At 70.7% G+C, this 26,292-nt stretch overlaps 2 protein-coding genes across 2 annotated transcripts in view; one reads left to right on the top strand and one right to left on the bottom strand.

Annotated features, from left to right (window-relative positions):
* The window catches only part of EMIHUDRAFT_196188 (hypothetical protein), a gene marked incomplete at both ends in the record, with an annotated part of 2,340 nt that extends 254 nt beyond the window's left edge, over positions 1 to 2,086 (bottom strand). Inside the window, 6 exons of the mRNA XM_005770480.1 lie at positions 233 to 545; positions 628 to 769; positions 1,151 to 1,204; positions 1,390 to 1,490; positions 1,677 to 1,734; positions 2,022 to 2,086. Of these exons, the coding sequence (XP_005770537.1) occupies positions 233 to 545; positions 628 to 769; positions 1,151 to 1,204; positions 1,390 to 1,490; positions 1,677 to 1,734; positions 2,022 to 2,086 (733 nt within the window). The remainder of the gene's footprint in view (positions 1 to 232; positions 546 to 627; positions 770 to 1,150; positions 1,205 to 1,389; positions 1,491 to 1,676; positions 1,735 to 2,021) is intronic.
* Positions 2,087 to 5,777: 3,691 nt separating this feature from the next.
* Positions 5,778 to 25,955, top strand: PKS5 (polyketide synthase; the record flags this gene model as incomplete). Its single annotated transcript, XM_005770884.1, has 18 exons — positions 5,778 to 6,068; positions 6,175 to 6,462; positions 6,607 to 6,690; positions 6,935 to 7,101; positions 7,373 to 7,636; positions 7,958 to 8,153; positions 8,333 to 8,632; positions 8,710 to 8,817; positions 8,973 to 9,053; positions 10,337 to 11,278; positions 12,056 to 12,463; positions 12,599 to 12,700; positions 12,850 to 12,912; positions 13,751 to 23,935; positions 23,967 to 24,453; positions 24,654 to 24,787; positions 25,263 to 25,802; positions 25,881 to 25,955. The coding sequence occupies 18 exons, from the start codon at positions 5,778 to 5,780 to the stop codon at positions 25,953 to 25,955; spliced, it is 14,715 nt and encodes a 4,904-aa protein (XP_005770941.1).
* Positions 25,956 to 26,292: the final 337 nt, after the last annotated feature.

The raw sequence follows: 26,292 nt of genomic DNA, 5'->3' as shown, positions 1-26,292 counted from the left end.
TGGCAGATAAGAAGGAGCGTCTTTCGCCCAGAGGCTCTCGGTCGCTTTGAGAGGCCAACCGACGGACCACAGTAGCTCGTTCGAAGAGACCTCGCCGGAAATGCAGGCGCGCAAGAGCCGGGCCGCGCGCGGGGATAGGGGTGGCGGGGGGGATGCCGCGCCTCGTTCTTGTGCAGCCAGAGCGTGTCCAGCTCCGAGAGGGCTCCGCTCGAGAGCGTGCGGGCGAGCGCACACGCGCCCGCGTCCGAGATGAGATTTCCGCCGAGGTGGAGGCGGTGGAGCCGGCTCAGCGCGCCCTGCAGGCCGGCGTCGCAGAGGGCCAGCACGCCGCCGTCCCCAATCTTGCTGCGCGGTAGGTACAGCTCCTCGAGCTTCCAGCACGCCCCCGAGGCGAGCGCCTGGGCGAGGGCGCAGACGTGCTCTGTGTCGGCGGCGAGCCGGATCCAGCGCGCCCGCACGAGCAGCCCCAGGCTGGCCGCGATGGCAAATATGCGGACGCTGCCCGTCGAAGGGCCGTCGTGCGGGCGGAGAAGGATCTCCATGCCCTGCACCGCGGCGGGAAGGGGGGGGGACGCGTGGTCGGTCGGTCGGCGTGTGCTGAGCGGGCAGGGTGCGCCGGGCGCGTACCTTCTTCCGGGAAATCTGAAAGTGCCCGATCTGAAAGTGCTCGTCGACGCGCTCGCGTACTTCGGCAAAGGTCAAGCCGTGTCTCCGCCCCGCCCACGATTCGGCGCCGGCTCTGCAAGTGCGCGCAAAGGCGTACGCCGCCCTTGGGGGAAGAAATCGGCCGATGTGTACCCACAGCTCCGGGGGGAGGGGCGCGGCTCCACTCGGCGGCGGTGGCCTCGAGCCCGGCGGCCTCGAGAAGACAGGTGAGAGCAGGTGGTTCATCTTGATGACATTTTCGTTACCTTCGCGGGCCGAGTTGGGGTCCCCCGACAACCCGCGGACCCCCGCAAAGCACAATCTGCTCTGCTTTAAAAAGCTCTACTAGTGTGGGACCTGCCGCGTTACCCGCCTCTGTTGTTCGGGCAGTGAGAGACGCAGGATCTGCACGCGAAGTGGGCTCCACTCCGCATTTGCATTTTGGTTTTGGGTGTCGGAGATCATCCATCGCAAGCATTGCTAAAAATCTCTCTCTCGCAAGCACTCATCAGTCAGCTCGGAGCCGCACGCGATGCTGCGGGCGCCGTTGGCTCCGTGCCTAAGGCAGATAGATTAGGGTGTGAGCTGCGGCAGCCAGTCGGAGGCCGCGATGGATGGCCCAGGGCCGGCGGCGGTGAAGGCGTCCGTCGATGAAGGGATGTCGTCGAGGGAGCCATCGTCCTCCGCGGCTGGTGCACCAGTCCAGTTGTCGGAGTTCGAGATCGCAGTCGCCCGTTGACGAACTCACGGAATGTGAGCGACTTGGTGCGCATCATGACCCGCATCTCATCCTGGGCGAGGAAGTCGCCCAGGGACCAGCTGTTGGCGTCGCCGTTTTGATCGAGCTGCATCCAAAAGGTGCATGGTTTCGTAGTCAAGCGTAAACGCCCAGGAGTTGGTGCCTGGGTGACTTGCTGATGAGAGCGCCTTCCAGGCGGGCAGTCGTGCCCCTCACCTACGGTCATACGGCGGCGTCAGAGGGGGGGAAGGGGCGCGAAGCGTGAACATGGAGGCAAGCAGGTGGTGGGCACCTGGCCAAAGCCGGCGACCTCAAAGTTGTCGTGATATCGCTGAGCGTGAGAGGCCGGCCTTGAGGGAGTCGCGGAGGAGGAGGGATAACGGAGGTAACGTGCAGACGGCAACAGCCAGTGGGACGAACGAGGGCCGCGACGGCGGCTCAAGCGGGAGGGAGCGGAGACAGTGGGCAGCGAGCGAAGTGGGTGAGACTGATGATGCTCCTTCCATCGACTTAGGGAGCGGTTCAGCTGCTGGGCGGGCTTCAGGGTGGTGCTCACGCGAAAAGGAATCGACGCGATGTACAATAGTACAAAGCATACAAGAAGGGGAGAAGGAAGAGGAGAGACGCCGGTGATGACCAAGCAGAAACTAGCGCAGACGAGAGCAGGGCAGACCCGGGGACGGCGGAGTCGGAGAAAGGCATCGACCGCCGAGGGAACGTTGGGAAGAGGCACGAGGAGGGCGGCGACCTCGACCGACTATGGGACGACCCCGGCTAGTCGCCGACCACACCCACAAAGAACCCTGCACAAAGATCGCAAGGGCGGGGACCTGTTCCTTTTTACCCACCTCACAGTAGAGAGGTGTCCGTTTAGCGTTTTATTTATTTATTTAAGGGAAGGAAGAAAGAAAGAAAAACCGAGAGAGCACCCAAAGGAGGGTAGGGAGGACGGCACGCCGCCACCACACAGGGATTTCACGCGGGAAGGAAGGAAGGTAATGAAACAGGTGTGTTGCTAGCCGTCGCCCACCCAGCACCCTTGGGCTTGGCCCTTGGGCGCCTGCCTCTTCCTATATACACAACTCTCGCCGATTCTCGCGGCAACCTTCATGCCACCTCGCGGTCGTGATCCCACTCTCGTCGTTCTCTCTCCTGCCCCGTTGTCCTCGTGCCTCATCGCTCTCTCCTCTGCCTCGTTCTGTGCGACGACTCCGACGCCTGCGCCGATCCCGTGCTCTCGCGGCTTCTGTCGCCTCTCGGCGCAACTCCGCTCTCCTCGCGGCGTATTTTCAGTGTATGTAGCTCTTACGTACATTCCCGGAGGAGGACTGCTGACAGGGTTTGCGATGAGGAGCGACCCGATGGGTTTCTCGGAGGTTAGTGCACCAACCACTAACCGCCGAAGCGCAAGCGCTGGGAGCAAGAACACTACGACCTGGGTCGGGCTCATACTAGCACCCCACCTCGCGAGCCGACGTTCTGGCTCAGCGAGGTTTTGGCCCGCAAGCGGCATAATTCTTTTTCGGATTCTCTTGGGTCGGGATGCAGGACCAGCGCGCGAAGAGTGACCCACTTTGAGAGGTCAACTCGCACGTGGTCGTCGTGTACGAGGAGGAGGACGGCGGCGGCGCGGTGGTCAAGGTGCTTTACGCGGGCGTCGTCACCAAGGTAGCCGCCGCACAGGGGATGCGCGTGCGCTTTGACGAGGGGGGAGGGGAGATGTGGGTCGACGAGCGCGCGGGCGACGAGTGGTGGTACGAGACCTCGCCCAAGCCGCCCGCGAGCCGAGACGGGGCCGCCGCCGCGATGGCCTCCGCCGTGAGCGATGAGGCGGCCTCCTCGCAAGGCGTCGCTGCTGCTGCCCCAACGCCACCCGCCGCCGCGGGCACGGCCGCTGCTGGCGCTGGGCCGTGCAGGTGGACACCCTCGGAAGACGATGCGCTCCGCCAGCAGGTCGGGCTGCTCGGACGCAAGTGGAAGGCAGTGTCGGAGCAGCTACCACGCACCACCGCGACATCGTGCCAAAGGCGCTGGGAAAAACTGCAAAAGGCGGAGGCAAAAGCAGCAGCGGGGGAGCCGTCTCGCGCTCGACGACGGCAGAATGAGCCGTGGAGCGTTGAGGAGGAGAACTTGCTCGCACGAGCTGTCAAGCCCTACCTCAAGGCGGCCAGCATCGAGTGGAGCACCATTCGCAGCAGCCACTTCGCCTGCCGGACGAGGGTCGAAGTGCAAAACAAGTGGGAAAACATGTGCGCCACGCAGAAGCGGCGGCTTACCGGACAGAAGCGCCGGCGCTGAGCAAGTGGTGGTTAGCCAAGCGGGCTCTCATTCTCTGAGCACAACCAGGTCGAGATGGCGCGGACAGCAGCAGCAGCAACAGCGGACGAGGCAGCAGAAAGGGAGGGGATGGGCGGGACTGACGCGGTGAGTGCGGCAGCCGGCGTGCCACGAGAACAATGGGTCTCCGAGAAGAGAGACGAGAGAGTGCACATGTACATGTGTGAACAGCGACGAAAGGAAAGGCGTGTGCTTCACTACCACTATCACAGCGATGGCCGCAAGCCGTGCCAGCTGGATAGTGATCCCGCTCAGCCTCCCTCACAGCCACATCTCGGCTACATCTCAGTTACGGCAAAATCGAGGGCTGCCGCCGCGGCCCGTAGCACGAAGAACGTCTGATAGTGTAGCGCGTGCTCGCCGGCTGCCCGACCCACGGCGGCGCCCCGACCCTGTGTGCAGAGGTGACGAACGTGCGCTCGAGTGGAGCACACCTGGTAGTAGCGAGCTACGAGGCAGAGTTTTGAGGCATAGAGCTTTGACAGCTCGTGCATTGTTGCACCAGCAGCCAGAGCTGGACACCTGTAGGCGCGGACCGTGGGGGAAGAGTGCAGCCGTCGAAGCACCAGTGTGCCCCGAGTGTGGACTCGGAGGTGTGTGTGCGTGTAAAACACAACGGGCGGGGGCACGCAGCACAGGTGTGAGGGTTGGAATACATCGGGCGGGGCACGCACGAGGGAGCAAGTGAGGGAGGATGCGTGCCGACCGGGGCTGACGTGGCGGCCAATGGAAAATGACCGCCGAGTTTCGGGCAGCATTTTTTCTAACCACATAACCTATTCTGAGAGAGGTTTTTGAAAACCAACAAGAAATCACGACTGTCACAGTGATTTGGGCTCGGCAGCTTGTCAGCCCTCAGCCGAAGCTGGGGCCGGTCCCGTAGCCGAGAGATCTCTTCTTCCTACTGCGGCACGATAGCTCTCTGGGCTGCAACATACCTCCTATCCCAAAAGTTATTTAGTACCACCCCCCTACCGCCGCCCAGTACGTGCTCCGCAGCTGAGCCCACGCACCCCACAGCAGCTCAGGGACACAATGAGCTCGCATACAAGTGCTGGTACGCACAGCTCGACGCGTACTCGAATGCTGCCACTGTCATTCTAGCCGGCGAGCGGCGGCGTCACAGCGTCGACTCTTGCATCGCGATGAGACGCACTGCTTGCCCAGACGCGCGCCTTGGCGCGCTCCTGTCGTGCAGGAGGAAGGCCAGCGGTCGTGCTGCGCAGGCCCGGCCGTCTGGCTGAAGGAAGCAGCAGCTGGCGCTCAACAGCAGCGCTGTCGAGCAGCGCAGCACACCACACTCCCGCCAAACCACGTGTCATTTCGCGCCAAGATTTGGCGCCAAAATGGCACTTTAGTGTCCACCTAGCCACGTGGTCGCGGCCTGAAGCTCCAAGCTTCTGGGACTGAGGTCCCACATCGCTGGACTCCATTTGTGTGCAGGCGGCACCCTTCCGATCGTTCGCCGATGTCCGAAACCGGGGTGGTACTAAATAACTTTTGGGATAGGAGGTACATGTACATGTACCTACACTCGTGTCCGAGGAGGCCACCGGCCAAAAGCGCATGTCTTGAAGGTCCGATACTGGAAGCCCATATAGGCACCTTACACTCCCCCGCAGTATCGCACCTCTTGAGCGACACTACGTTTCCGCAGCTGGGGATTCTCCGGGTACCCCTCTTTGTTCGATCGGCCCCAGTCTCGAACTGGCAGCCACTATCTCACCGGAGGTACCATGTCCGAGGAGGCCACCGGCCAAAAGCGCATGTCTTGAAGGTCCGATACTGGAAGCCCATATAGGCACCTAACAACTCGACTGCAACGGCGCGCAGCGCCGAAGAAAATTTGGGGGCTTCTGGCCGGTATGGACGCCGTTGTTTCGCAGCTCGGTCGGGGGGGGGGGCGCCCCTGCGTTTCGCTGCGGTCGGTCGAAAATCATTTTGATCGCGGATCTGTAATTCTTGTTTTCCGAGTTCTTTTTCGGATTCTCTGGGGGATGCAGCGGCGGCGCGAAGAGTGAGAGTGGGCGACTTCGTGACAAGCTTCCTCTGCTCGATGAGAGAATCTGACCAGTCTCCCGACGTCTCCGAGCCCACCCAGCAATCCGCCGAATACTGGGCCGACGCGCCTCTATACGGGAGCAGCCTCGTCGCCGCTTTCGAGGCCCGGGCAGCGGAGCTCGGAAACGAGCGCCTCTACACGTGGCTGAGAGCCAACCTGTCCGAGGAGGCGACTCTGAGCTACGCTGAGCTGCGCAGCCGCGCCCTCTCCGTCTGCGTGGCTCTGCGCCGCACCTGGGGCGTGCCACAGCAGGGACGAGCCATGCTCATCTACCCGCCCGGCCTGGTGCGGCGGCTCCCCAGCCCGGCTGAGCCCACCCAGTCTAGAGCCGACGCTCGATTTGCACCGTCCCAGCGGCCACTCAGGCTCCTCCCTCCGTCCCGCGCCGCAGGAGCTGCTCGTCGCCTTCTTCGGCTGCAACTATGCCGCCGTCATCGCCGTGCCGTACTACCCGCCCGTTCTGCCGACCTCTCCGATGCCGAGCGCCGCGGCGAGGCGGACGCTGGGCGAGGGGATCGACAAGGTTGCTCGCATCTATGCCTCCTGCGCCCCCTCCCTCCTCCTCTCCACCGCCTCCTACCTCCGCCTCCGCTGGCTCTCCTCCAAGCTGCTCGGCGCCGGCACAGCAGACCAGCCCACCGCGTGGCCTGAGGGGTGGACTTGGCGCTCCTCCGACGATGTCAAGGAGGCGCGCGGGGCGGACGCAGACTGGCTGGCCAGCTGGCTCGCCGCGCGGGCGGGCGCGGGCGCGGGCACCGAAGCTGCCGAAGCTGCCGCCGCCGCCGCCGCCGCCGCCGACGGCGGCGAGGTTTCTTTCCTGCAGTACACGTCTGGCTCGACCGGCCACCCGAAGGGAGTGGTGGTGCGGACGCGCAACCTGATGGCGAACGTGCGCGCGCTCAAGGCGGTCTCTCCCGTCTCGGCGGCGGCCGGCGCCGGCGACCCCGTCGCCCTCGTCTCGTGGCTGCCGCAGGCAAATAGACGGCAGACAAACGGGGCAAATAGACCACGCCCGCCCCGTCTCCTCACCGCTCCCCCTTCCCCTCTCCCCGCCGCTGCCTCTGCCGCTCTCTCCCCACCGCCGCCGCTCCCTCTCCACCGCCCCACCCCGCCTGCCGCCTCCCTCACCGCCGCCACCCCGCCGCAAACAGTACCACGACATGGGCCTCATCGGCTGCTGCCTCGCGCCTGCGCTGATCGGCTGGACTGCAGACCTCATGTCGCCCTCATCCTTCCTGCAGCGGCCCGCGGCGTGGACGCAGGCCGTGTCGCGGCGGGCAGCCTCACACTCCGTCGTCACCACCGCGCCGAACTTCGGGTCCGCAACCACCCCCTCCGCCCCCCACGCCACCTCCACCAAGCCCTCACAGCCAACGACCTCCTCCGCCCCCCCCCCCCGCGCCACCACGCCTTCCCAGCAGAGGAGGAGGGGGGGCTCATAGCAGAGGAGGAGGGGGCACGCCGGTCCACTGCACGGCACCGTCGTGTCTCGCGGCAGAGAGACGGGCACACTCGAGCAGCACGCACAGGCACGAGAGCACCCTACGCAGCCGCCCGCACCTTCACACGCCACGACCCCCCTCCCGCAGGTACGCCCTCTGCGTCCGTCGCGCGCACCCGTCCCGCGCCGCGCCACCGGGCAAAGCGGCGCCGCCGCTGTCGCTCTCGCACTGGCGCGCCGCTCTCAACGGCGCCGAGCCGATCCGCGCGGCGACGCTGCGCGCCTTTTGCGAGGCCTTTGGCCCTTGCGGCTTCCGGCCCGACGCCTTCGCCTGCGTCTTCGGCCCCGCCGACAGCCGCGCCTCAGCCGCGCGGGAGGCGGCCAGGCCGAGATCAGCCGAGATTGGGCGAGAGTAGGCCTCGCCGAGAATTGCCTCTTTGTCGCGGGTCGCACCGAGCGGCCGCACCTGCTGCGCCTCTCCCGCGCGCGGCTCGCCGTCGGCGCGCGCGCCTAGATGCCGGGCTGCAGATCGACGTCTTCCGAGTAGCAGAAGACACGTCCTCACCCCGGGTTGAGGGCTTGAAGAGTACTCGTCGTACTCCTCTCGTCCGCTCTCATGGGCCATGGCTGTGGAAGAGTACGCGTTGTACCCGTGGTGCCTTCATGACGCAGGCGCACGGGCGATGCCCGACCCGCTGGCCGTCTTCCGGCGGGCCCCGTCGCCCGAGCTCAGGAGGGGCAGCAGCGCCTCTGCGCCAGCGGCTGACGCTGACGCAGAGACGGTCGCTGCTGAGGCGGCCGGAGGCGCCGCTGCAGTCGACGAGAGGCTCGAGGTGGCCGGCTGCGCTTGCCTCGACCGTAGAGGGCCGGCGGCGCAAGCGGTGCGCGTCGTCCACCCCGACACGCGCGCGCTGCTGCCCGACGGCATGGTCGCGCGGTCCTAGATGCGGGGTGAAGGGCCCTCGCGTCCCCGAGTAGCACTCGAGAGGACTCGCTTCCTCCGCGGCTCTCTGAATACACCGCGCATGACACACCCGTATCCCCGCCTTGCCGTCTGGTGTGGTCATGGCGTCCTCACGCGCCGGCTCCGGTGTCTTCTTTGACGTAGGTCGGCGAGGTGTGGCTAGCGGGACCGTCCGTAGCGGGCGGCTACTGGGGGCTTCCCACCGAGACCTCTGCCACCTTCCACGCGCGCATCGACCCGGCCACCGCCGGAGACGGCGGCGGCAGCGGCGGCAGCGGCGGAGAGGGCGGCGGCGGCGGAGAGGGCGGGGGCAGCGGAGTGCTGGCGCCACATTTGCGGACGGGCGACTTGGGGATGCTCTGGAGCGGCCGGCTGTACATCGTGGGCCGCATCAAGGACGTGCTAACGGTCCGCGGCCGCACGCTCCACGCGTCGGATGTCGAGGTGTGCGCCGAGGCGGCGTGCGCCGAGATGTCTGCGAGATGACGCGAGATGACCCGAGATGGACACCCGAGTTTCAGGCGTGCGCCGAGGCGGGGTGCACGTCGCTGCGGCCCGGCTGTGTCGCCGCCCTCCCCGTCGGCGTCGTGGGGCGCGCCGCCGAGGAGCAGCTCGTGCTGATGGGCGAGGTGGCGGGACACTTCCGAGACACCTCCGCCACACACACACCTCCGAGACACCTCCGAGACAGCTCTCAGACACGCCCCAGACACCTCCGAGGCACTTTCGCCACGCCTTCGACACTTCTTCGAAATACCCCCCCCCCCCCCCCCCCTCCCTCCAGGTGAGGGCCGAGGTGCCCCTGACGGCGAAGGCGCTAGAGGCGATCTGCCGTGAGGTGGCAGAGTCGGTTGCGAGCAGCGAGGTGCGGACGCTTCCGAGACACTTCCACTACCCCCGCGAGCCAGAGAGCTGCCCGCGCCTCGCTATGCGCCGCCCTAATGCTCTCTCGCTGTCGCCGCGGCCACGAGTCGGCTCCGCCTCTCCCGCCTCGCCTGCGTTCCTCCCCGCCCACACTCCCCGCTCCTGCCTGCCAGGCGGTCCGCCCTGCGGCGATCGTGCTGCTCCGCCCGCGCTCCATCCTCAAGACGACGTCGGGCAAGCTGCGGCGCCGCGACTGCCGCGAGGCCTTCCTCCAGCTCACCTCAGCGGACGCGGGCGAAGGAGAGGGCGCCGAGGGCGCCGCCGCCGCCGCCGCCAAAGCCCCGCCCAAGCTCCCTCCCGGCAGCGTCGTCCATGTCTGGCGGGACGAGCCTCCGGCACCGCAGCTAGCGCCCGGCGGTGCTGGCGCCGGCCAAGCGGCCGCCTGTGGGGCCGGTGCAGCTGCGGTGGGACGCGACACCGCCGCGTCGGCGCGAGACACCGTCGCGGGCGCAGAGGAGCGGCGGCTGTCTGCGGAGCGGTGCAGCGCCTACGGCCCTATGGTGGCGGAGGCGGAGCTGCTGATGTCGCGCTCGCCGACGCGGCTGCGCGAGCTGGACACGTCCGAGGGCACGTCCGAGGGGTGCGCGACGCGTCTGCGCGCGCGCGACGAGCGCGACGAGACCCGGAGCGAGGCTGGCCGAGCGGGCGACGCGGCCGGCGAGGATGGGGCCGGCGAGGATGGGGCCGGCGAGGATGGGGCCGGCGAGGATGGGGCTGGGGAGGATGGGCGCCGGGGGCAGGGGAGGGAGGGGAGCGGGGGGGAGGCGGCCGAGTCGCTGCTGCCGCTCCTGCAGCAGCTCGCCTCCGAGGTGCGCGGTGCAGACGTCGACGCCGACGCGCCTCTGATGGAGGCGGGGCTCGACTCGGCCGCGCTGGGCGAGTTTCAGGTCGAGACACTTCCGAGACGCTTCCTCCGTCCCCTTCCCACTCACCGCCTCCATCCGCCTCCACACTGCTCGCGCCGCCGCCGCTCTCGACACACCCATGCCACGCCCACTGACACGTCCCTCTGACACGTCCCTCTGACACGTCCCTCTGACATGCCCCCCCCAGGGGCTGGTGAGCGAGGCTCTCGGGCGGGAAGAAGCGCTCCCCGAGACGCTCCTCTTTGAGCACCCGACGCTGCGCCAGCTCGCCCGCGCGCTCGGCGGCGGCGGGGTGGCGTCGGCCTCCCTCGACCACAGGCAAGCCCTCTTCGCCCCACCCAGCCGCGCTGGCGCACCCTCCACCGCCGCCGTCTCGGGCGTTGCTGGCGCTTTTGCCGCCGGCGCCGACGCCGCAGCGCTGGGCCGCCTCTGCGACTGCGCCTCAGACGCGATCGTCGAGGTGCCGCCAGACCGGTGGGGGATCGGGTCCGCCCACATGCCTGCCACAGAGAGCGAGCTCGGCCGCCGCGCCAGCCACGGCGGCTTCGTGCGAGACGCCGACTGCTTCGACAACCTCGCCTTTGGCGTCTCGCCCGCCGAGGCGGCGGCGATGGACCCGCAGCAGCGGCTGCTGCTCGAGCACGGCTACGAGGCGCTGCACGCGTCGGGGCAGGGCCGCGAGGCGCTCGCGGGCAGCCTGACGGGCGTGTTTGTGGGCATCGCCGCGGCGGACTGGGCCGAGGTGCTGCGCGGGTCGCCGGTTGGGAGGAGCGTGTACGCGGCCACGGGGAGCAGCCACTCGATCGCGTCGGGCCGGCTCTCGTTTGCGCTCGGGCTGCACGGCCCGTGCGTCTCGTACGACACCGCCTGCTCGGCGGCGCTGGTCGCCGCGCACGGCGCGGCGGGGGCGCTGCAGCGGGACGAGTGCCCGTCTGCGCTGGTGGCGGGGGTGAGCCTGATGCTGCTGCCGGGCGTGTCGGTGACGTTTGCGACGGCGGGGATGCTGTCCGCGCGAGGCCGCTGCCACACCTTCGACGCGCGCGCGGACGGCTACGCGCGCGCCGAGGCGTGCGCCGCTCTCGCTCTCGGTGACGGGGCTGCCGATGCCACCAACCCACGGCTGCTCGGCAGCTGCGTGCGGCAGGACGGGCGGAGCGCGAGCCTGACGGCGCCCAACGGGCAGGCGCAGCGGGACCTGCTGTCGCGTGCGCACGCGGTGTCGGGCGCGGGGCTCGCCGAGCGGTGCTTCTTCGAGGCGCACGGCACGGGCACGGCGCTCGGCGATCCTGTGGAGGCGTGCTAGCGTCCCTCCCTCAGCGGACATGACCACGACGCGTCCATGACATGGCCGCGAAAGTTTCCATAGGCGCGATCCCTCGCGGCGTCCCTCCTCGGCGCGGGAGCGGCTGGCCCTTCGCTCCCCTCCGTCAGCTCCTCCAAGGCACACTGTCACACCGCGCAGCGACGTCGTCCGCAGTTCAACCCAAGTGCCGGCTGAGCCCCCCTCCCTCCCCACCTCTCCGCCGCAGGCCAACGTCGGGCACGCCGAGCCCGCAGCGGGGTTGGTCGGCCTGCTCTCGATGCCGCTCTCCGTGCTCCGCGCGCACGCGCCGCCAAACGCCCAGCTCCGCACGCCAAACCTAAACGTGACCGCCGCGCTGTCGAGCGAGCCTTGCGCGCTGCCGACCCAGCCGATGCGTCTCGCGACGGGTTGCGAAGCCGCTGCTGGCGGCGTGAGCTCCTTTGGCTACAGCGGCACGATCGCCCACGCAGTCCTTCGGCGTGCCACTGCCGCAGCCGCCCCATCCCCAGCCGTTTGTGCCGCCGCCGCCGCCTCGGCAGCCGCCAGCCTCGCGTACTCTCGGCGGCGATTCGGGTGGCGGGAGGCGCCGCACCCTTTTGCAGAGTGGGCGAGGCCCCCCGCTGGAGGCTCCTCCGTGGCGACCTTCACCTCGCGGCTCGGCGGCGCGCTGCTGCAGCTCGTCGCCGACCACCTCGTCCGAGGGCGCGGGGCTGCTCCCGGCGGCAGGCGTTCGCGACGTGTCCGGGACACGTCCCACGCGACACCGTCACGTAGGCGCGTCGTCTTCCCGGCGGCCGGTTTCCTCGAAATGGCGCGCCGCCCCAGATTGTGAAGTCGTGGTACTCCACCCCGGCGCTTGAGGAGACGCTGATAGCCCATGCTCTTCTCGCCGGCTTGGGCTATCACGCGATGCTCCGAACACACCACACGCCGCTGCCGCACCCACACTTGACCGCTCCGAGTCTTCACACGCAGGCGCGCCACTCGGGGGCACTCGCTCTGGGCACCGAGGCGCTGTGTCTGCGCCGCATCTACTTTCTGCAGCCGCTGCTGCCCGGCGGCGGCGCATCGGAGGTTGCATGCGAGGTCGACACATCCGCCGGCCGTTTCGAGGTTCGGAGCCGTCGCGTCGCCGCTCCGGCGTTTGGCACGGAACTTGCGCGGGGCGACTCGCCCGCCGCCGTGCACTGCGCGGGCGACGCCGCGGCGGGCGGCGGCGCGCTTGTTGCGACGACGGCTGCGAGCGTGCGTCGGTGCGCGGCGGTGGCCGTCGACCCCGCAAGGTTGTACAGCGAGCTTCGCTCTGTCGGGCTCGAGTACGGCCCGCGCTACCGGCCTCTGCTCGCCGTCTGGTGCCCGCCTCGCGGCGGCGGCGCTTGCGCGGCGAGGCTGCGCCGGCAGGCTGGGCCGACGGCGGTGGTGGCGCACCCCTCCAGTGTCGACGCCGCGCTTCAGCTAACCGGTTTCCTCGCGACGGGCGAGAAGGGCGGGAGGGAGGGGGGCGGGCGGGGCGGCGGCGGAGGAGGGTTGCGGCTCCCGTTCTCGGTTTCGGCGGCGTCCTTCCGCAGGGCGCGCGGGCCGCTCTGCGCATTCGTGGCGGCGAGCGGGCCCAGCTGCGCCGCTGTGAGGCTGTGCAGCTCCGCCGAGCCGGGCTCTCCCCCTCCCGCCGCCATCGACGGGTTTGAGAGTCGCGAGGTGCCGGAGCCTGGAGAGGGGGGGGGTTGCGCGGTGTTGGACAGCGTTCTCTCCACACCCTCCCCGCGTGAATAGGTCTCGGAGCGAGAGCAGAAGAGGGCGGCGCGCGCAGAGCAGCAGCAGCAGCAGCAGCAGCACGTCTACGTGACGGAATGGCGGCGCGTCTCGCTTGATCCGAGCGCAGAGGCCGAGGGCGTCGCTGTGTGGCTCGGGCCTCCGCAGCATGCCTCCCGCGGGTCGCCTTGCGGGGCTGTCTCGGAGGGGGGTGAGGCGGGGAGTGTGGCGGCAAAACAGTCCACGGGCTGCGCCGTGGCCCTGTGGCCGAAGGGAGGACATTCGGCAGCTCTACCGCCCTCCGAGGCGGTGCTGGCAGTGCTGCGCGGAGCACAGGCCGCCACGGCGCCGAGCATACTCCGGCTGGTGACGTGCGGCTCGGCGCCGATGCCCGGCAGCCGGCCAATGCGACCCGCACACGCAGGAGTGGTCGGCTTGTGCCGCACTGCTCGCTCGGAGCTGCCGACGGCGCTTTTGGTGAACGTCGACGTGCAGTGGGTGAGGGAGGCGTCGCCGCTGCTCGCGCTGCTCCACCCCGCCTCCGAGCCCGAGGCGCTGCTGCGGCTTTCGACATGCACGTGTGCATGTCGCGTGCCGAGGCTGGCCGAGGGCACTCAGGGCCAGGGCGGGGCGACGCCGGTGGCGCTCTACTTTGACGCGCGCGGCGCAGTGGCCAACCTCCGCGTCGCGCCGCAGCCGCCCCACGAGGCGCCGCCGCAGGTGGGAGACGTCGAGCTGCGCGTGCGCGCGGTCGGCCTCAACTTTCGCGACGTGCTCAACGTGCTCGGAGCATACCCGGGCGACCCCGGCCCTCCCGGCTCCGACTGCGCCGGCGTTGTGGCGGCGTTGGGCGACGGCGCCGGCTCGCAGCTGCGCATTGGCGACAGCGCGCTCGGTCACGGCATCGCGGCGCTCGCCTCCATCGCGCGAACCGACGCGCGGCTCGTCGCGGCGTTGCGGGCGCCGCTCTCACTGGAGCAGGCCTCCACGCTGCCGACGACGTGGAGCACAGTGCACATGTCGCTGCTCGCGTCGCGGGCGAGGAGCGGTGGCAGCGTGCTGCTGCACGCCGGCGCGGGCGGCGTCGGGCTCGCGGCTGCGGCGTACCTGCACTGGCTCGGCGTCCGTGCTGCGGCGACGGTGGGTCGGCCGTACAAGCATTGCTTCCTGCGAAGCCTTGGCTTGCGCCACAGGACCCTCAGCTCGCGCGACGGCGGAGCCTTCGCGTCGGGCGCGGCGGCGCTGTTCGGCGCGTCGCGGCTGCACGCGGTGCTCAACAGCCTGTCGGCGGATTTCATCGCCGCGTCGTTCGCCTTGCTTCGCGAGGGGGGCGGTTGGGGCGAGATTGGCAAGCGGGCGGTGTGGAGCGCGGAGCGTCAGCTCGCCGCCTCTCCTTCCGCCCGGTGCGTCGCGTTGGCGCTCGACAGCGCCATGGAGCAGCGCCCGTGCTGGATGCGAGGCGTGCTCCGCCTGCTCTCGTCTCGCGCCGCAGCCGGCGTGGTGCACGGGCTGCCCCTCGTCACTTTTGCGCTCGAGCGGAACGTGCAAGCCGCGTTCCGCTGCTTGCAGAGCGGCGCAAACACGGGCAAGGTTGTGGTTCGCGTCCCGACGTGCGCGGAGGTGGCGCCGCGCGGGGTGCACGTGGTGACGGGCGGCACGGGAGGGCTCGGCCTGCTGACCGGGCGGTGGCTTGGCGAGGGCGGCGCGGCGGCGGTCGCGTTGGCGTCTCGCGGAGGCTCCGTCTCGCCGACAGACGCCGAGTGGCCGGGCCGGGCGGGAGGGTGCGATGTGGGCGTGGCGCAGTGCGACGCATCGGACGTGTCGGACGTGCGTCGGCTGGTGAGCTGCCTCTCGGCGCACGGCGGCGGCGGCGGCGGCGGCGGCGGGGTAGCGCGGCTCCTTGGCGTGTGGCACGCTGCGGGCGTCCTCTCCGACGGCCTCCTTCGCATGCAGACGGCGCACTCACTTGTGCGCGTGTACGCGCCCAAGGCGCAGGGCGCGTGGGCGCTGCACGGCTCGTCGAGCGTATCGCCGCTCGATGCGTGCGTGCTCTTCTCGTCGGTAGCGGCGCTCTTTGGCGGCGCCGGCCAGGCCAACTACGCCGCCGCCAACAGCTGCCTCGACGCGCTCGCTGCGTGCCGCGCCGTGCGAGGCTTGCGCGGCTCGAGCGTGCAGTGGGGGCCGTGGGCGGGGGTGGGCATGGCGGCTGGCGGCGCGGTGCACGCGCGGCTGCAGGCCGGCGGCGTCGGGCTCGTCGGCCTCGAGGAGGGCGTGCGAGCGTGGCGCAGGTGTCTGCTTCCGGGGGGACCGGCCGTGTCGGCTGTCGTGGTTGTGGCGTGGGGCCGCTTCCTCGGCGTGCTCCCGCGCGTGCCGCCGCTGCTTGCGTCGTTCGCGTCCCGCCGCGCCGCCTCGAGAGTGCCGCAGTGGGCAGGCTCCTCCGCCTCTGGCGCCGCGCAGGGCGTCACCACCGAAGTCGTGACTGAGCTGCTTCGCGCGACGGTCGGGTCTGCCGTCGACGCAGACGCGCCGCTCATGGAGGCGGGGCTCGACTCGCTTGGAGCGGTCGAGCTCGGCAACCGGCTGAGAGAGGTGTCCGGCTTCGCGGCGTTGCCCAGCACGCTCGTCTTTGACTACCCGACGGCGCGCTTGCTGGCCGAACATTTGGGGTCGCGGTCCGAGGCTGTCGCCTCGCCCACGAGGGCCGTCTCTCCAGCCTCTGGGGGGGCGCTCGTCGCGCCGAGCGTCTTCTTGTCAAGCGCAGCGGCGGTGCTGCCCATGGGCGCGTCCAGCGTGGGCGCGGCGTTTCGCGCTACCTCGTGCGCCGTCGACCTCATCAGCGAGGTGCCGCCCGAGCGTTGGGCGCTCTCCCCGCAGCCGCGCCCAGACGACGCCGTCGGCTTGCGCGTGCGGCACGGCGGCTTCGTGCGAGACGCCGACTGCTTCGACAACGCCGCCTTTGGCGTCTCGCCCGCCGAGGCGGCGGCGATGGACCCGCAGCAGCGGCTGCTGCTCGAGCACGGCTACGAGGCGCTGCACGCGTCGGGGCAGGGCCGCGAGGCGCTCGCGGGCAGCCTGACGGGCGTGTTTGTGGGCATCGCCGCGGCGGACTGGGCCGAGGTGCTGCGCGGGTCGCCGGTTGGGAGGAGCGTGTACGCGGCCACGGGGAGCAGCCACTCGATCGCGTCGGGCCGGCTCTCGTTTGCGCTCGGGCTGCACGGCCCGTGCGTCTCGTACGACACCGCCTGCTCGGCGGCGCTGGTCGCAGCGCACGGCGCGGCGGGGGCGCTGCAGCGGGACGAGTGCCCGTCTGCGCTGGTGGCGGGGGTGAGCCTGATGCTGCTGCCGGGCGTGTCGGTGACGTTTGCGACGGCGGGGATGCTGTCCGCGCGAGGCCGCTGCCACACCTTCGACGCGCGCGCGGACGGCTACGCGCGCGCCGAGGCGTGCGCCACTTTCTCGCTGCAGCGCGTCGCCGGCGCGGCGGCGGTGCTTGCGACGTGGTCCGGCAGCTGCGTGCGGCAGGACGGGCGGAGCGCGAGCCTGACGGCGCCCAACGGGCGGGCGCAGCAGGCGTTACTGCGGGCGGCGAGTGGGTTGAATGTCGCTGCTGGCTGCCCGCTATTTATAGAGGCGCACGGCACGGGCACGGCGCTCGGCGACCCGATTGAGATGCGGTCGCTGTGCTCGGCGCTCGGTGACGGCCGTTCGCGCGTGACGGTTGGCAGCGTCAAGGCCAACGCGGGCCACGCCGAGCCGGCGGCGGGCGCCGCCGGTTTGCTGACCGCCCTCCGGCTCTGCGACGGTGAGGCGCCTCCCAACGCGCAGCTGCGAGCAATCAACCCGAACGTCTCCGACGGGATTGGCCGCCAGGTCGCGCTCGCGGTGCAGCCGGTGCACCACGCTGCTCGCGTGGCGGGCGTGAGCTCGTTTGGGTACAGCGGCACGATCGCCCACGCCGCCCTCTCTTCCGACGCTTTGGCGGAGCGGGGTGTCGCCGTGGCGTCCTCGTGGCGCAGCCAGCCCTCGTTCCTCCGCCGGCGGGTGCGCCACAGACACGAGCCGAGCACGGCGAGTGCGAGCGGCTTCGGGATCGACGCGTTGCTGGAGCTGCTGCAGACGACTGTGGGGGAGGAGACGGACGCAGACGTCCCGCTGATGGACGCGGGCCTCGACTCGCTCGGCGCCGTCGAGCTCGGTAACCAGCTGCAGGAGCGGGCGTCGGCGGCAGGCCACGCCCTCGTGCTTCCGAGCACGCTCATTTTCGACCACCCGACCGCTCGCCAGCTCGCGCTCTTCTTTGAGTCGCAGATCGGCGACGCAGAGGCCGCGGGGAGGCAGGGGGTAGACGCGCTGAGCCGCACCGCGCCGTCTCGCATGATTGGCCTGCCGCGAGAGCCTGCCCGGCCTGCGGCTCTGGCAGCGGCGCCCATCGCAGCGTGCGGGTTGAGCGCCGCTCTACCCTCTGGCTGCGCCTCCACTGGTGCCTTTCGCCTCACCTTGCAGTGTGCCGTCGACCTCATCAGCGAGGTGCCGCCCGAGCGTTGGGCGCTCTCCCCGCAGCCGCGCCCGGACGACGCCGTCGGCCTACGCGTGCGGCACGGCGGCTTCGTGCGAGACGCTGACTGCTTCGACAACGCTGCCTTTGGCGTCTCGCCCGCCGAGGCGGCGGCGATGGACCCGCAGCAGCGGCTGCTGCTCGAGCACGGCTACGAGGCGCTGCACGCGTCGGGGCAGGGCCGCGAGGCGCTCGCGGGCAGCCTGACGGGCGTGTTTGTGGGCATCGCCGCGGCGGACTGGGCCGAGGTGCTGCGCGGGTCGCCGGTTGGGAGGAGCGTGTACGCGGCCACGGGGAGCAGCCACTCGATCGCGTCGGGCCGGCTCTCGTTTGCGCTCGGGCTGCACGGCCCGTGCGTCTCGTACGACACCGCCTGCTCGGCGGCGCTGGTCGCAGCGCACGGCGCGGCGGGGGCGCTGCAGCGGGACGAGTGCCCGTCTGCGCTGGTGGCGGGGGTGAGCCTGATGCTGCTGCCGGGCGTGTCGGTGACGTTTGCGACGGCGGGGATGCTGTCCGCGCGAGGCCGCTGCCACACCTTCGACGCGCGCGCGGACGGCTACGCGCGCGCCGAGGCGTGCGCCACCTTCTCGCTGCAGCGCGTCGCCGGCGCGGCGGCGGTGCTTGCGACGTGGTCCGGCAGCTGCGTGCGGCAGGACGGGCGGAGCGCGAGCCTGACGGCGCCCAACGGGCAGGCGCAGCAGGCGCTGCTGCAGTCCGCGCTCGCCAGCGCTTCTTTGCAGATCGAGCAGCTTGCTTGCGTCGAGGCGCACGGCACGGGCACGGCGCTCGGCGACCCGATTGAGACGCGGTCGCTAGCACAGCTCCTCTCCAGCCGTTGCGAGGCGCTGGCGTTGGGCAGCGTCAAGGCGAACAGTGGGCACGCCGAGCCGGCGGCGGGCGGCGCGGGTCTGCTGCGGCTTGTGGTGAGCTTGGTTGGCGACTCCGCCGCCCCGAATGGGCAGCTGAGGGCGCTAAACCCGCACGTGAGGTCGTCGCTCGAGGGCGCGAGTTGCGCGCTGCCGACCCAGCTGGCTGCGGCTTCGGTTTGCGCGCCCGTCGATGGGAGGGGCTGCGCCGGCGGGGTGAGTTCGTTTGGGTACAGCGGCACGATCGTGCACGCGCTGCTGCAGGTCGGCGGCGAGGCGCGCGGCGCGGTCAGCACTCCGCCCCCTCCGCCGCGATACTACTCGCGCCGGTCTTACGGGTGGCTTGACAAGGTTCACCCGCTCGCGGACGGGGTGGATGCGGCGGCGCCGAGCGGGCTCGTGCGTTTCTCGTCGTCGGCAGGCGGCGCGCTGCGCAGCCTCGTGGCGGACCACGTCGTTCAGGGCCGTGTCGTCTTCCCCGGCGCCGGCTACCTCGAGATGGCGCGCGCGGCGAGCGACGCGGCGAGCGACGCGGCGGGCGGCTTGCTGCGACGCGTCTTCTTCCTGCAGCCCCTCCTGCTCGACGGCGACGTCGCACAGCTGCGCGTGGTGTGCGAGCTCAACGCGGCGGAGGAGCGCTTCGAGGTTCAAAGCGTGCTCGCCGAGGAGAGTGCGAGCACCGCCCATTGCGGGGGCTCAACGTGCGCTGCGGCGCCAGACGACGAGCGCCGGCGCCCGCAGCCGGCGTTGGTGCGCGGGAGTTGCGGGGCGGCGGTGAGCGCCGCGGACCTGTACTCCGCGTTCCGGGGGGTGGGCCTCGAGTACGGCCCTGCGTACCGCACGCTCGCGGGCGTGTGGGCGTCGCCAGCTTCGGGTGCTGCGGTGGGGCAGCTGCGGCGGCGCACGCTGTTGCAGGGCACCGCTGTGCACCCCGCCGATTTGGACGGCGCGCTGCAGCTGACGGCGCTGTTTGATGCCGACACGCCATCGGAGGTGCGGCTGCCGTTCTCGGTTGAGACCGCGGCGCTGCGCAGCGCACGCGGCCGCTTGTGCCCGGTGGCGGAGCGGTTTGGGGAGAGCACGTCGGTTGTTGCTCTCGATTGCTTGAGCCGTCTCGGCGGCAGCGGCGCGCGCTTGTCGGGCTTCGAGACACGAGCCCTCAAGGCGGGCGCCGCCACGCAGGCGGCGGCGCCGAGGCGGCACTTGTACGTGACAGCGTGGGAGGCGCGTGAGCAGCCCGCCGCCGCCGACCCCGAGGCGGCATCCTCCTTGCTGGTGCTGTCCACGCCCGGCGCGGCGTCCGGCGACTCCGACACGGTCGCCGCTTGCGGGGCGGAGGCGGGCGGCCATCGCTCGCTTGCTTTCGCCGGCGGGGTCGCCGCCGCGGGCGACGACCACGACTCCCTTGCGGTGATGGCAGCGGCTTTTGACGTCGTGCGGGCGCACACCGCCCGGGCCGCGCTGCCAGTCTGGCTGCTGACGAGGCACGCGGTCGCGGCTTGGGCGTCGGGCGGGTCCGGCGGGTCGTCGCACGCAGGCATGGTTGGCTTTGCGAGGCAGGTCCGGTCCGAGGCGCCGGCCTGCCGCCTGCCGGTCGTCGGCCTCGATGCGGAGCAGGCGGGAGCGGCTGGCTCGACGGCCGCCGCCGCACTGCTCGGGCTCGGCTATTCCGGCGCTACCGAGCCTGAGGTGGCCATCACTTGCGGTGCCCTCCACGTGCCGCGGCTGGCCGAGGCGGCCGGCTCAGTCAGCGGGCCTGTCCGGATGCACTTCGACGCGCGCGGCGCCGTGTCGAACTTGCGGGTCGTGCCGCAGGCCGAGCAGAGCTCCGCGCCGGCAGGCGGAGACGTCGAGCTGCGCGTGCGCGCGGTCGGCCTCAACTTTCGGGACGTGCTCAACGTGCTGGGCGTGTACCCGGGCGACCCCGGCCCTCCCGGCTCCGACTGCGCTGCGGACGTGGTTCGCTGCGGCGCCGGCGCGCCGCACTTGTGCGTGGGAGGCGCTGTGCTCGGTCACGGCTTGGCGGCGCTCGCGTCGGTTGCGGTGAGCGATTCGCGGCTGATGGCGGCGATCGACGATTCGCTCTCGTTCGAGCAGGCGTGCACCCTGCCGACGACGTGGTGCACAGTCCACACGTCTCTCCTCGCGTCGCGGCCTCGCGCGGGCCACCACGCGTTGCTGCAAGCGGGCGCGGGCGGAGTTGGCCTCGCCGCGGGCGACTACGCGCGTTGGATAGGCGCACGCGCAAGCGTGACGGTCGGTCGGCCGTACAAGCACTGCTGGTACTTGCACGGCGTGGCTCTGCGTGGCGAGACGCTCAGCTCGCGCGACGGCGGCGCCTTTGTCGTTGGCGCGGCGGCGCTGCTCGGCGCGTCGCGGCTGAGCTTCGTGCTCAACAGTCTGTCTGCCGACTTCATCGCTGGCTCGTTTGCGTTGTTGGGCGAGGGCGGCTGCTTGTGCGAGATTGGCAAGCGCGCGGTGTGGAGTGCGGAGCGGCAGCGGAGCGCGTCGGCAGCTCGCTACGTTGCAATCGCGCTCGACAGCACGATCGAGCAGACGCCGGTGTGGATGCGGGGCACGCTTCAGCTGCTGTCTGCACGCGCCGCGGCGCGCGTGCTGCACGGGCTCCCGCTGCAGAGCTTCGCGATGGAGAGCGGTTTGCTCTCGGCGTTCCGCACCCTGCAGGCCGGCACAAACACCGGCAAGGTGGTCATCCGCATCCCATCCACCGCCACCGCGCCGCCGCGCGCGACGCATCTGCTCTCTGGCGGCACTGGCGGGCTCGGCTTGCTGACCGGCCGGTGGCTGGCAGCGGGCGGGGCCTCCACTGTTGTGCTCGCAGCGCGCGGCGGCGCGGTGCCGCGGGAGGACGGGGCGTGGGACGGAGCGTGGCTGCGGGAGTCGGTGCGGGATTGCTCCGTGTGCGTGGCGCGCGCCGACGCGGCGGAGCTGGCTGACATCCGCCGCCTGGTGAGCGCGGCACAGAGCGGCGACACGCGTCCGCTCGCGGGCTTGTGGCACGCGGCGGGCGTCCTCTCCGACGGGTTGCTGCGCGCGCAGACGGCGAGCACGCTCCGCCGGGTGTACGCACCAAAGGTGCACGGAGCTTGGGGCCTGCAGCGCGCGTGCGCCGCGGCGCCACTCGACGCGTGCGTGCTCTTCTCGTCCATCGCGGCGCTGATTGGCGGCGGCGGGCAGTCCAACTACGGCGCGGCGAACGGCTGCCTCGACTCGCTTGGCGTGTGTCGGCGGCAGCGCGGCCAGGCGGCGTCGAGCGTGCAGTGGGGCCCCTGGGCGGACGTCGGCATGGCCGCAAACAGCTCGGTCAACGCGCGCATCCAGGCGTCGGGCATGGGCTTGATCGGGCTGGAGCAGGGCGCGACGGCGTTCCGTGCGGCGCTGCTACCGGGAGCTCCGGCACTGTTGAGCTTGGTCGTGCTGTCTTGGGGCAAGTTTCTAAGCTTCATGCCCGCGGTGCCGCCACTGCTGCAGGGCTTCTCCTCCCGCAGGAGACCGTTTGCGGCCGTCGGCGACGCGTCGGAGCGCCGCGTCGTGACGCTCGAGATGATCATGGAGTCGCTCGAGTCGACCATCGGCAGAGGCGTGGACGCTGACGCGCCGCTCATGGAGGCGGGGCTCGACTCGCTTGGAGCGGTCGAGCTCGGCAACCAGCTGCAGCAGGCGTCGGGGCGAAGCTTGCCCAGCACGCTCGTCTTTGACTATCCAACCGGCCGCTGCCTCGCAGACTTCTTCGCAGAGCCGACGGCCGCTGCCACCGTTCGAGACCCGCCCGCCGCCTCCCCGTCTCCGCAGCCGCAACGGCTGCCGTGTCACGCCACAGGGTGGAGTGCGGCTCTGCCTTCGGGGACCTCGTCCGTTGCTTCGGCCCTCCGCATGATCCGGGCCGCCGCCGACACCGTCGGCGAGGTGCCGTCCGAGCGCTGGTCGTGGCGGCAGCAAGGCATGCCGGACGGCCTCGTGGGGCAGCGCGCCAGCCACGGCGGGTTCGTGCGAGACGCCGACTGCTTCGACAACGCCGCCTTTGGCGTCTCGCCCGCCGAGGCGGCGGCGATGGACCCGCAGCAGCGGCTGCTGCTCGAGCACGGCTACGAGGCGCTGCACGCGTCGGGGCAGGGCCGCGAGGCGCTCGCGGGCAGCCTGACGGGCGTGTTTGTGGGCATCGCCGCGGCGGACTGGGCCGAGGTGCTGCGCGGGTCGCCGGTTGGGAGGAGCGTGTACGCGGCCACGGGGAGCAGCCACTCGATCGCGTCGGGCCGGCTCTCGTTTGCGCTCGGGCTGCACGGCCCGTGCGTCTCGTACGACACCGCCTGCTCGGCGGCGCTGGTCGCAGCGCACGGCGCGGCGGGGGCGCTGCAGCGGGACGAGTGCCCGTCTGCGCTGGTGGCGGGGGTGAGCCTGATGCTGCTGCCGGGCGTGTCGGTGACGTTTGCGACGGCGGGGATGCTGTCCGCGCGAGGCCGCTGCCACACCTTCGACGCGCGCGCGGACGGCTACGCGCGCGCCGAGGCGTGCCTAGCTTGCGCGCTCGAGTCGGCTGGCAGTTTGGCTGCGGGTGCGAGGTCGTCGCGGGTCGATTCGCCTGTCGTGCTCGGCGGCGCCGTCGGCCAGGACGGAAAGAGCGCGAGCCTGACGGCGCCGAGCGGGCAGGCGCAGCGCGAGCTCTTTCTGCGCGCGCTCGCCGCGGCTGCGGTGCTGCCGGCTGAGCTGGCACTGGTGGAAGCGCAAGCCAACGGCACGCCGCTCGGCGACCCGATCGAGGTGCGCTCGCTGGCGGCGGCGGTGGTCGATGGCCGCGCGCCCGGCGGCGCGGGGCTGCCGCTGAGCAGCATCAAGGCGTGCATGGGTCACGCGGAGCCCGCCGCCGGACTCACCGGCTTGCTGAAGCTGCTAGCAGGCCTGCGCGTGCGGCAGGCAGCCCCCAACGCGCAGCTGCGTGTGCTCAATCCGCACGTGCTGTCGGCTGACTCGAGCGGCGGCTGCGCGTTTGCCGCGCAGAACGCGCCGGCTGTGTGCGGCGGCGGTGGCGCCGGGGTGGTGGCGCGTGGCGCGGTTGACTCGTTTGGCTACAGCGGCACGATCGCGCAGCTGCTCTGCGCAGCATCGTCCGCCGCGTCGGGCGCGGAGGAGGAGCACGCTTCGCCGCACCTCGGGGCCAGCGGGGTGGGTAGGCCAGCCTACTTGCGCCGCCGTTTCCCCCTCGCCCTTGTCACATCCGGCGCCGCCGACGGCGACGGCTCTCGCCTTGCCGCTTTCGCCGCCCAGCAAGTTGGCCGTCTGGTTGGTACGCCGCTTCGGAGCAAGGCGGTGGCCTCCCCCGACGAGGAGGCGCGCAGCGCCGAGGTGATGCGGTTCGTGGAGGAGAACATCATGTGGCTCGCACGCTCGGGCAAGGGCGACGACGCGGACACCCGCCTCGACGAGACTGAGGCGTTGGACACCTGCTGCTGCTGCGCGCAACTGTCTGTCTCTGACTGGACGGCTTCCCTGTTTGTAGGCGACGGACACCAACTGCTGGTCCTCCTCCTCCGCCTCGGGCGGGGGCGGCTCCTCGGGCGCCGACACGCCGCCGCAGCAGCATTGGCCGGGCCCGCATACGGAGCCGCCCGTCGAGTGGAACTTTGCGTCGGCTGGCGGCTCTGCTGCGCGCGGCCCTGCCGTCGGGCCGTGGGGTCTCCTCGGCGCCAGCGCAGCGGAGCGGGAGCGGCTGGTGCTCGGCTCGCTGCTGGCCGAGCTGCGCGAGCTGTGCGGCGGCGACGGGCGCACCCTCGACGAGGACTCGCCCCTGCTCGAGGCCGGGATCGACTCGCTCGCGGCGGGCGAGCTGGTCAGCCGCTGCACCGCCCAGACGGGTGTCTCCCTCTCGCTGGACATCCTCGAGGAGCTGGGCACCCCGCGCGCCCTCGCCGCGCTGGTCGCCTCCGCGATGGCCGAGAAGGCGCCGCGGAGCTCGCACATGCAGCACCACTCGCAGTCGTCCCCTCGTTGATCCCACAAGTCTGCCCCTCAGGAGTCCGAGTGCGCCGCGGGCCGCGGCGGCGGCTGGCTGGCGGGGAGGGCGGGTGCGCGGTGCTCGAACCCGCTGCTGCAGCTTCCGACGTGGGACATGCTCGGCGCGACAAGAAGCGTCTCCCCGCCGGCGGGCGCCGGACAGCGTCTCTTCACGCCTCCTGGCTGTGAGCAGGCGCTATGAGCGTCTCAACGCCCGTGCGGAGCGACGAGGTCGTGCCAGGGCGCGAGACGGTGTTTTACTTTGCCGGCATCCCGGGCGTGGTCGGGATCGAGTTCCCGGAGCTGTGCCGCGCGCTGCCCTTCAACGTGATCGGACTGCCTTGCCTACAGCTCCTCGTCAAGCACGGCTGCGGGCGCGGCCGACAGAAGAAGATGCCGTGCCGCCGCCATCTTGCTCTGATGGCCCAGCTTTCCCCTTTCTTAGGCTTGGCCGCGCCTTCACGATGGCGAACCTCGCCTCGCACCTCGCCACCGCCATCAACGCTCTGCAGGCGCGCCTCGCGCACCTCCTCGCACCTCACCACATCACACACACACACACACACACACGCGCGCACTGCCCGCCCGCGCACCGGGGCCTGCACCCGAATGCCGTGGGCGCCTGCCCATCTTTGGGCGCGGCGATGCGGAAGCAGCCAAGTCCCCGCGCCTCACCGCCAGCGGGCGGAAGGGTCCGCCTCACACCTCGCCCCGCCCCCCCTCCCCCCCCCCGCAGGCGACCGGGCCGCTGCGTCTCCTCGGCTTCTCGTGGGGAGGCTGCGTCGCGGTCGCCACCGCTAAGGTCCTCGAGGATCAGGGGCGCGAGGTGGCTCGGCTCGCGGTCGTCGAGCCCTTCGAGCGGATCGTGATGCCGATGCACTTCGCGCCCAACCTCGCCGACCTGTGGGTGAGGATGCTCGTGCCGGTGCCGCCGCTCATGGGCAGGATGCACGACTTTTGCGTCGCGCAGGGCGCGCCTGTCGCGCCGCTGTCGCAGCTGAGCGAGGCGTGGAACAACGCACTCGTCGCGCACGCGACGCTCCACTCGGACGACCTCACGCTGCACTGCCCCACCCTCTACATCATCTCCGCGTACCGCGAGCAGGCCTCGGGCTACGACCGCGTGGAGAACGCACTCTCGCCCCTCTTCCCCGCGACGGAGGTGGACATGTCGTGGCCAGCGTGGATCCTCAAGCGGATCGTCATCACGCTCTCGCGCGGCGGCACACCCGTCTCGCGCTCGTGCACCACAGTCGCCAAGCGCGTCGCGCCCGGAGACCACTTCTTCATGCTCGACCCAGTCAAGGCGAGGCCGGCACTCGCGCGCATCGCAGACTTTTTCGTGCGGCCAGAGCTGCCGGAGGACGCGTGCGCCGGCGCGCCCGCCCGCCGCCAGCCACTCCGCCAGTGCCTCCTCAAGTGCCTGGGGACGAAGGGGGAGGATGACGCGCCGACGGGCGAGCCACGCGTGGAGGGTTCGGGCGAAACTCTGTGATCACGTATCTGTCAAGAGCGCCACTGTGGCAGCGCACCAATTGGGGCGGGACCCGCACCATTTCATAGTTTTAGCACGTAGGCATGTGCATATCCCGTGTCACCGTTACGCTCGCTCTTGTGGTTCAGTGTCCTCATGGTTAGCATGCATGTGTTGTTTTGCCCGCGTGGCGTTGCGAGCGAATTTTTTTTCGCCTACATGTATACTGCCTCGTGCCTGTGCGTCCCAGCCGCGGATACTTTACGCCATATGCCATACGCTCGCGCGGATACGCAAGAGGCTCTGCCCGCGCGCCGCCTCCAGTGCCCGATTTTGCTCACCAGTTTCATAAAGCCGT

Source organism: Emiliania huxleyi (assembly GCF_000372725.1).
Source record: "Emiliania huxleyi CCMP1516 unplaced genomic scaffold EMIHUscaffold_4, whole genome shotgun sequence".
NCBI lineage: Eukaryota > Haptophyta > Isochrysidales > Noelaerhabdaceae > Emiliania > Emiliania huxleyi.
This window is presented reverse-complemented; position numbering and strand designations above follow the sequence as displayed.